Below are 10,069 nucleotides of genomic sequence, written 5' to 3' on the forward strand. Positions count from 1 at the left end.
GTGTAATGCGTGATGAATGTCAGTACACGGGACGTTGTCTGTAGGCAGCAATGTATAACACATCCCTATTAGCTCCCCCCCCCCCCAACTACTCCTACTACTCCTACTACTCCTACTACTCCTACTACTCCTACTACAGCCACACACTGATCCCGGAAGTTAGCAGAGCAGTGCAATGTCCTCAACTTCCGGCAGCTACGACACTTCCGGGTTATCAAAATGGCAGCTCCCTGTGAAGAAGGCACGGGGACTCCGCTTAGATCCCCCGTAGGGACACCGGGAAAAGTCCGGGAGCTGATCAGTGAGGGAATAGTAAGCGAGGAACGCTGCAGCGATGGCAGGTGAGCGGAAGGAGCTCGTCACATGGTACTGGATGTCACGTGATCATTATTTACATTTCACAACTACAAACAAAACTTTATTTAAAAATGGGACAATATATATCAGATTTTTCCTGGCCCATGATAGGGAGCTTTCATCCCAAGGGTTGTCACTTTATCCAGCCACGACCAACAGCACATTGTGCTGGGTTGGACAATGAGTGCAATGGCTCAGTGATTTGGTAATAATGAGCCTGCCTTGTTTTTCTAGCAACCCAACTGCAGCCAATATGTCTCTTCCTGAAGAGAAAAGCTTACAAAGTTAAAGTTTTGAATTTAAACAGTTTGCATTGCATTTTGTAGAATGCTCATGCTTTGCACATGTAATGTATGCTGCATTGCTTACAGAGCGCCTCACAGTTGCGCTGTAGTATGTTGGTGAAGTGCATTGTGGGGGGCCATGGACCATGAATGGCCACCCTGCACACCAACATCGTATATTGCTGGAACACACAGCCCTAGGGATCCGTCTACACTATAATGTTAAATCCTGCAATGCACACATTGTGATGTATTTATTAGCCCAATATTATAAATAATTGGGATGTAAGCCCTGCTATTCACACGATATTCAAACATTTTCTCACAGCACGACACACAGGATATACAGCACTTGAGACTACATACAGGTCACTTCTATTGTGTGCTGCTTCTCCACTTCTCCGATTGTAAGCTCTTTTGAACAGTGTCCTCTCCTCCTTTGTCATTGTATTTGTCTGTCATTTGCAGCCTCTATGTATTGTACAGTTCTGGGTAATATGTTGGTGCTTTATAAATAAGGTTTACAGTTTTCAACCCAGAAATTGTTTTAAGCTAGGTGGGAAGAAACTGTAGGCGGGTGGAAGCACCTGAATTGTGACCCAGCTCATCAGTAACCACCCAAAAATAGCCGGGTGGTTGCTGAAAAGTGCCAAGTGGTGTGCCCAGCTAAAAGGCTCTGGGGAAAACACTGGGTTTAATAAAAAAAAAAAAATGTAAGATTTTTGTTTTTGGAAATGATCTTGTATGATTATTTCCAATGACAGATGAACAAATGAGTGCTATACACACAGCTCCTGTTCTGTTCTATGGGGGGTGTTTCTAATTGCCGTTCATTGATCTGCCATGGTTAATTAACAACGTCAGGTGATCGCTTTACTTTTCTCAGATTCTTACCTGAGACAAGCACAGCCATTCGTCTCGGCTACAAATATTTGATGTGTCTATGCAGCCTTAGGCTGTTGTGCACTCCCATGTATTTTGTGTGCCCTGGCTTACCATTTACCATAACTGGCTTCTTCGTGCACAAACAAACATAACATTATTCAAGTGATTGTTGTAAACTATGTTGCAATAGGGAAAAATTAATGTATACAACAGTATAATATTACTATATAGGTAGATTTTGTTTCTTCCATATTATATATTTATTGTTTTTTTTTTTTTTCTCCCGTCTTTTAAGAAAGGACAACAGTATCTTGTCAGAAGAACACAGCAGCTTTGAGGCCTCAGCTGATGTTGACACTTTGGAAGCCACAAGCAAAGAAGCATTTTTCTCCAGGGTGGAATCCTTTTCTATATCCTTTCATGAAGTACCATGTTGTCTGTGACACTGGAAAAACAGTACTTAAAACATAAATGTTTGCAATACAGGTGTATTTATAATAAGGTTTTAAATAATAATTGATAGAAATAAACCTGAAATGATATGTTTTTTTTGGAAGGATGCTAATATTAATGAAAATGGATGTGACCAGTTATGGGAGCAGGCTTATGTATGTGACCAGTTATCAGTCCTACTTAAATGACAGGTTCGCCTCAGCATAAATAAATCTTGTGTTTGCTCTTCTTTTTTTCATCGATGGATAGTAGTGAGCAGTCATTTTGTTTTATACCCTAATATCAGCTTCAGTGGTCTGATAGCATACACTGTTTTACGACTTGTATTGTTGGAATTCTCTGTAAAAGTCTGGTGTAAGCAGGTAGTCTTGTGTAAAGCAGTATAACTTGCTGTTTCACCTCCTGGGGCTTTATGAAGCCAGGATCTTCTCAAGGGTTTAAAAGGGAACAGTAAGAGAGTTTCATATCACTATACTTGGTAAAGACCATGGCCCATTTTTATATGAATAGATCAGGCCATGGTGAGTTAAGCAAAGAGTAACAGAGAGTGACCAGCCATATCTGTTCTGCAAGTGAGGAAAACTCCCCCAACAGCACAGCAGACTGAAGTGTGTATTCTCCTATTGGAGCTTACACAAGGCTGCAAAATCACTCCTTGCCCTCAACGTGGCAGCTATATACCGATACACAAGCAGCATCACTGGCACACCAGAGGAAGGGGTGTATTTACATGCTTCTCCATACATGAATGTTCCAAACATTATTTCATACAGAAAAAAAGTTGGTACAAATTTACCATTTTTAAAAAATAAATATTTTATTTTAGTATAATAATTACTGTAAAATTTATATAAAGCAGCTATATCCTTCCCTAACTTAACAAACTCCCTAAAATGGGCTGGGAAACCTTCAGAGGTATGTCCTTTAGTGTGTGCCAAGTACGGGTGGTCAAACATCGAGTGTGATATGCTGAAGTGTTGCAGCTGTAATGCCTACCTGTGTGCCAGCCTCCAGCCAGCATTGGACATCAATAAGTGTAAGTATTGTTTGTATATTGAGTTTAATCCTATAGGTTACAGGATGCAAATGTTGTTACAATATACAAAAGGGAAACTTTATCTGTACTCTGTGACTAGTTAGGTTTAATATTTGCAGCTACTATAGCTATTGTCTATTCAAACTTGTTGCAGATCTTTCTTGAAGCTGTACATGCTTTAGAGGAGAACGTACAAATACTGTTTTTAGGTTTAGGTAAACTTTAAAATGCCACGATATCCCACAATAATGTTCTTACCACCCACTTTAGAGGCTTACTCAACTTTTACTTTTCACTGCATTTTTAGCATATAAAACAAATATAAACTTCAATATGGGAAGATGAACTTTTAATAATTGATGTGGCATAGAATTTAGGCACACATATCTTGTTAATGAAGTCCTGGAACAGCACTGTAATATAAGAAAGCATGTAAAAAAATCTTTGTTCTATTGTAGGTATTTTATGTTTGTACAGATACCTGCATACAATATAAATGATTTGTGTGACTTCATTTGTTGCCTTTGTGTTTAGATAAGCAACGCTGTCTGGAGTTACAAGAAGAATTAAGAACCGCTCATGAAAAATTCTGCTTTTGGCCAGACAGTCCTTGTCCAGGTAGGGCTTTTGGTGGAGCCTTTGTCCATCTGTAATTTTTGAAGGAATATATCCATGTCCGTATATGATAATTCAACTTCCTAATATTTGTTTGTACCATCATCAACGTTTCATGGTAGAGCTATGGTTAATCAAATATTGATTGTTCCATAAAAACAAAGTTAGTGTAGCATTGTGACTTGTAACTGCTGTGTAATAACTTAATATATTACAGATTCTTAGTGTGTTACTATATATTTATTTACCAAGTTGCTGTCATATTTCCATCAGGCATAAAATCTGTTCCTCCTTCCTGTCCTATTTGCAATTGTTCTCCAGATAGTGATTTTCATTGTCTTAAACAGTACTTGGATTAATCAAATTAAAAAAAAAAATTTTAAAGACTCATGCTGTGTAAAGATCTTCAGTGGTAGGATGATCCTTAAAGTTTTCCCTTTCTGGGTAGGTCACATTTGCCTTGACCAGTATGTACTTTACTGTAATCCAGTATGTAATCTTTACTCATAGAATTTGGCCTTTGGTTGCAGAGTTTTGCATTATGATGCCTGTCCCAATTTTTTTTTCTTTTGTTTAAAGGGGTCTTTATTCTTACGTGGGTATTATAGGTATGCATTCCTGGAAAATATTTTATTGGAAAAACCAATCATCTGTTTTTATTTGCAGATCACTTTTGGGCTCTTCTGGTATGTGAACCATCCTCTGTGCTTAGCGACTTTATTGAACGTTTTCAGAACCTTTGTGGCTTGGAGTTGCAGCTACCAGCCCTTAAACAAGAGGACTTAAAAAACATTGTAAGCATAATTTCCTGAGGTCTGCTTAAAGCTTAGTTAATCTAAAAACCCCTGATTGCTGCTTCTCTCCTACCCAATATGCTGTAAATGCAATTACAAAAGGCGAACGCCAAGTCAAATTCACATGCTAACTGTAATTGCATTAATGCATATGGAGCTAATTGTAATTAAAGTTTTTTTTTTTTGTTTGTTTTTTCAGAAATGGTAACATTGATACTTGCCTATATATCTACTTACCCATGCAAAAAACACATAAACATCTAAAGTAATTGCAGTTCATTTTTTCATGGTATTAATTTGTTCCTTTTTTGTTTTTTTCTCTTGTCTGTCTGTTTTCCTGTGTCAGGATCTCAGTGAAGAAACAGTAACTCTACTCCTGCGGTTGATTGAGGATGAGTTGAGAGCTTTAGAAGGGGGAGAGAATACGGCACACAACTTGCCTGGTGACTCTCTGCAAGTTCAGATCGCTGCTTGTATTTTAGCTCTTTGTGGATGGAACAGCAGGTTTGTTGCAAAAAATAGGTATTCTCATTATCCTATGTCTATTTAAAAAGTGTCCAGGTGGAACTTGAAGTTTTTGTAAAGGAGACTATAGTCCTGTGCATGCTCACATACTTCTGACACACATGTCTCTTGCCACAGTCCTTTGTGACATCCGAGATTAAATGATGTTGTGCTGCCTAATGAATTGGACCTCACCTTTAATAATATGGAGTTTCTCTTGATTGTTAGAGTTTAGGAATCTGGGGCTGAAAATGTAATTATGTGAACCAGGTGCCCTGTACTCCCTATCTGTAAAATCTTATAAGGCTACTAATAAAAAACAAAACAAAATTACACTCCAAACATGTTATTTGACACAACCTGACTTTTAACTATTTACAATGCTTTATGATGTATAAACTAATTTACTTAATTTGTTTGTTTTTTCCCCAGTCCCTCATCTGCATCCTTACCTCTGTCAATTATAAGCTGTCCCCGTTGTATGAGAAAGGTTGGATTGTGGAGCTTCCAGCAGCTGGAATCTGTGGATTTGGACAGTTCTTTTGGACCACCCAGTACTCCAGTGTCTTCAGGAGAGGGTCACATTGATAGAACACCTTTGGGAGTTGTATCTCCCAACAGACGGGTCACTAGGAGTAGAGATCTTGAACAGGTATACAATGTTAACACAATGTGGGTATGACCAATTTAAAAAACAAATATAAACAAATGTAACTTCAGTCTTGCACAATTATAAGTGCTTCTTTCCTCTAATGAAATTGCTTGCTTTGATATGTACTTACGTCTGACTGCTCAGTTAGCATTTTACAAAGTGCATTAAGCAAGTCTGACAGAGCCCACTTTATTCCCTGGCTTATTGGCATCTAGCCCTTTCCTTACTAGCTTTAGTGTCCCTGGCTTACCAAGCTATATAGACTTGTGGGTGTTTCCAAGGCTTCCTGTTTTCGGAAAGCTGTGTACAGGAGCTCTCCCACCAGTCACAATGTCACATGATCCAATAAAAAAAAGGAATTATGTGGGAAAGAACAAGCCAGGCAAGATAAAAAAAAAGTTTGATTAAACTTGGCATATTTTGAAAAGCAGTATATATTCCTTAGTAAGGTACCTTTTGAAAGTTTGTAGGCTTTTGCCACTAATTGGGATCTGTTAGAACCATATTGCAATTTATGGACAACTGTGTGAACAGTGGTTCTGTTCATTAAAATGAACAGCTTGCTTAAAGCACGATTACACAAATATATTTTTTTTTATTGTTAGAGTCCTATGGCATCTGCCACCCAGCCACTCAGCGGAAGCTCTACAGGATCATCGGAGTCAGACATAGTGAGGAGCCGGCCAGTGACCCGTAGCATGGGACATGGAGACAACCCACTGACATCTGAAATCCCATCCAGTCCTCACCGTAAAGCCAAGCGTCCCCGGCTCTGCTCCAGGAGCAGCATAGTAAGTGATTCAATAGCCTAGACCTTATCAGGGCTATCTATATATTATGTTTATTTCGATTCGTTCATGGTATATATTTATCTCCTTGCAGGTAAAATTGTATTGAAATTACTTTGTTTTCTCCCCAGGATTCTTCTTCTCCCAAAGGCTGCTTTGAACCACTGAATCAACACAGAAGTTGGTGTCCATGGGTCTCTGAGACTTGTGCAAACAACAAAGAAGATTCTGAAAACAAGGGGAAGGAAAATGGAAATCAGGCAAAGGTGATTGGATGGAAAGAAGTGCTAAGAGTGCTGCTATCCGAAGGAAAGTCAAGGACACTGTCTGATGGAGACTCTACGGTAAGGCGCCTAAATTGTAAGGAAATTTCTCCCTTGACCCAGATGACAAGTAATACCTGACGGGTTACATACTAGGCCTGATTTTTTTAAAGCTCCCCAAAATTGGAGAACCTAGGAAATAAAGCAATCATGGAATGGATTTCTTAAAAGTCAATCTTTGACAACATCCATTCCAACTTTTCTGGATCTTCTAGCTTTTCCTATGATAATCTATCTTTAGTTTTGGAGAGCTTTAATAAATCAGGCCCACTCTGTCCAAAGCAATGTAAAATGTATTTTACTTCTTACCCTACCACTGTGTTTACTTGTCTGAGGGGAAGTTCCTACCAAGCTAACTTTTTAAGCTTACCCAATAATTACTCTCTTTGCTTCAGGCAGCGAAAAAAAAAAAACAATGGGGCCCCAATGTGAAGGTGTACATAAGCAGAGTATGGAGCAGACAAAAATACTCTGTTGCTTTGCACATAAGGGGTTCACAGGTTTATTTTAATATCAGTTTCTTTTTTATAGACGAATGTCCATTTTGCTAATACTTCTGGTCTTTGTTACAGAACATGTCAGAGAAGTCTCGCAAAGTGTTCAGAATATTCAGACAGTGGCAGGCAAGTGCTTCCTCGTGAGGACAAGATGGTGATAAATGGTTATAAAATGGTCATAAATGGAGATTTTCAGTTTTATGTCACAACCCAGCTGACATCACATGTGTTATCTGTAATAGCAGACTACTGGAAACTGTACAATGTGCGGTACTCTCTGAAACACAAAATTGGGAATTTTGTTCCTTTGTTGGGTCTGCATGTTTACATCATTGAACAGTAAGTCAGAAGTTTTGGGTGAAAAGCAAACAAGATGCCTGATCTGTGTAAAAATTATAAAAAATGTTAAAGTCCAAGATGTTACAGGTCAATTTATTACGGTATAATGAGGTATCACTATTAAAAAAACATTCCTGATGGTGGCATGCTTATTAAAATTTCAAATATTAACAAATAATGTTTACAGTATTTTTTTGGTAGTTGAAAATGTTTCTTATCTTTTTTGTCTTGGTTTTCATATTCCTATAACTGCAGATTTCAGTGTGCTTTGTACTCAATATGGTTGTGAAAACTTTAGTAATAAAAGCATATCTAAACACAAACAAAAATATTATATGTTGTAGCTTAGCAGTTATTGGAGATTTTTGCACCTGAACCTGGAAAAACTCTTCCTTCTCCTTAATCAATTCCCTCATTCACTGTAGGCATGCATGTATGTTTGTTTATTTCTGGTACATAGACCAATTGGACCAACTAGTAAAGATCAGCAGATGTTTTTAGTGCTTTCTTTTCATATCACAGGAAATTACAAGGACACTGCAATTCTAACAAGTATTTTCTGTACTTGCTAAATATGTACTTTGAAAAAATAAAATTTACCTAAAACAGCCACCACAGCTAAGGACTAGTAAACTGCAACATATTACAGTTTTGTTTTGAGATGTATATACACTTCAGCTAAAAATCAATGTTGCAGATCAGATCTAAAGAAGATAAATGGCATTGAACAGGTCAGCTGTGTGATTTATAAAATACTGTGTAGTATCAGTTCTCTAATTTCTTAACACTGTGAAAACTTATTTGAAATCAATCAGTCTTTTCATCGCCCACAATATAAATGGGAATGATGAAAGAGTCTGGTTGCTATAGAAAAACAAACATGCTTGGATTCCTAAAGCACATGGAGCTAGCTATACTCCTAACATTGGGCATCATTTATTAAGGTTCTCGTAGACCGGAGAAAATAGACTATTGTGAGAGATCCATTAGCTATTAGCTGGCAAATGTTTTCAATTATGGATAAATGTTTCTATTTTAGATTTGCTGGATCACCTTGGTTTTCTCCAAGATAAAGTTTTTGGGGAGCTTTATTAAATCAGAGCTATTGTCTTTAAAAGGAGAAGAAACCTTTGTCTGTTTGATATACCGTATTTTTCGGACCATAAGACGCAGAAGTGGGGGGAAAAAGTCCCTGCGTCTTATGGTCCAAATGTAGCCTAAACATATGTTTCTTACTTGTCTCTCCTCTGTTCCTCTGTGCCCGGAGCGGTGAGCGGTGAGCACGGGTCTGGACCGCGGCCGCCTCACAGCTTGCCCGGGCCGTCCCTCCACAGTCCATTCCTCTCCCTCTGTGCCCGGAGCGGTGAGCTTGAACACGGGTATGGACCGCGCCAGGCAGCGCTGCACTAGCCTGCCCAGTCATAGTAAGCCCCGCCTCAGCTCCTCCCCAGCTGCTGTCCCGTCCCCCCTGTAAAGCTCCTCCCCCTCCACCTTTTACTTACCCTGTTCTCCTGTCCAGCGCGGCCAGAGTGACTGTGACTCCTGTCACTCTTGTATCTTGCTCCCAGCGTCCTCCCACTCTCAGCATGATTGGCTGACAAAGTCATGCTGGGAGCAGGAATGCTGGGAGAATTCTCCCAACATGACTTTGTCAGCCAATCATGCTGAGAGTGTTCCCTGAATAGCGTGCTGAACCTCACTGAAGATCACTCTTCACCAGGATCTTCAGTGAGGTACAGCACACATAGTAAAATCACATATACACAACACAAACACAGTGAAAGCACACACATACACAACACAAACTATTTTATTACTGAAGTCTCTCGTTATTGTGTTTTACAGTAATTTTGTCTTTTGCTGACTTTATTTGTTAATAATGGTTCTAAATGCTGCTGTTTACTTTACAGGGTTTACTACATGTGTTTATGACTGTGCTGTTGGTTTTTAATGCACATAAAATATTTTAGGACACTATTTGTTTCAGAATCTTTTTTTTTCTTCATTTCCCTTCTCTAAAAACTGGTGCGTCTTATGGTCCAGTGCGTCTTATGGTCCGAAAAATACGGTAAGTATTCAGCAGGAGCAGTTATTCACACTTAGACTTTTTGGATCTGTGCTCATGCTAGAGACTTTGCCTTATGTGTATTTAAATCATGAAGTGGATTGATATATTGTCCTGGTCCTTTCTTTCTGTTCTGGAGCAACATCTTAACTTAGGTGGTGGAAGGTGAGGAGGAAGTGAAGGAATATCTTCAACAGTCTGCATTTGCAATTCTAATTCTTCCCCACTCTATCTAGAAGCTAGAATGCAGACTGGCAAGGCCTGCATGAAACTATAATCTCCAGCTTTGATAAAAACAACCTTTCTGACCATGTGGTCCACTAGGGAGCTGATTATGAATCTAAAGTCATAAAAATATATTTTTGTACATGTTAGATCTGCAGAGAGTGATGATTTCTCAGCAGTCATCATGCTGTAGAATGTTTAGAAAAAGGCTGGGGATATTGTCAGCGGAAGCTCCTTTATCACCTAGTAGTA

The 10,069-nt window shown here is 38.8% G+C and overlaps 1 protein-coding gene across 1 annotated transcript; it reads left to right on the top strand.

Moving 5' to 3' along the window:
* The first annotated feature begins 203 nt into the window (after positions 1 to 203).
* Positions 204 to 9,502, top strand: ZC3HC1 (zinc finger C3HC-type containing 1). The gene is made up of 10 exons (XM_072401874.1): positions 204 to 341; positions 1,822 to 1,936; positions 2,865 to 3,015; positions 3,550 to 3,633; positions 4,297 to 4,424; positions 4,771 to 4,928; positions 5,361 to 5,580; positions 6,186 to 6,371; positions 6,500 to 6,712; positions 7,264 to 9,502. Exons 1-10 carry the CDS (start codon positions 220 to 222, stop codon positions 7,330 to 7,332), a joined length of 1,446 nt encoding a protein of 481 aa, XP_072257975.1. The 5' UTR covers positions 204 to 219; the 3' UTR covers positions 7,333 to 9,502.
* The last annotated feature ends 567 nt before the right edge of the window (positions 9,503 to 10,069 follow it).

This window comes from Pyxicephalus adspersus, chromosome 2, assembly GCF_032062135.1.
Source record: "Pyxicephalus adspersus chromosome 2, UCB_Pads_2.0, whole genome shotgun sequence".
NCBI classification, from domain to species: domain Eukaryota; kingdom Metazoa; phylum Chordata; class Amphibia; order Anura; family Pyxicephalidae; genus Pyxicephalus; species Pyxicephalus adspersus.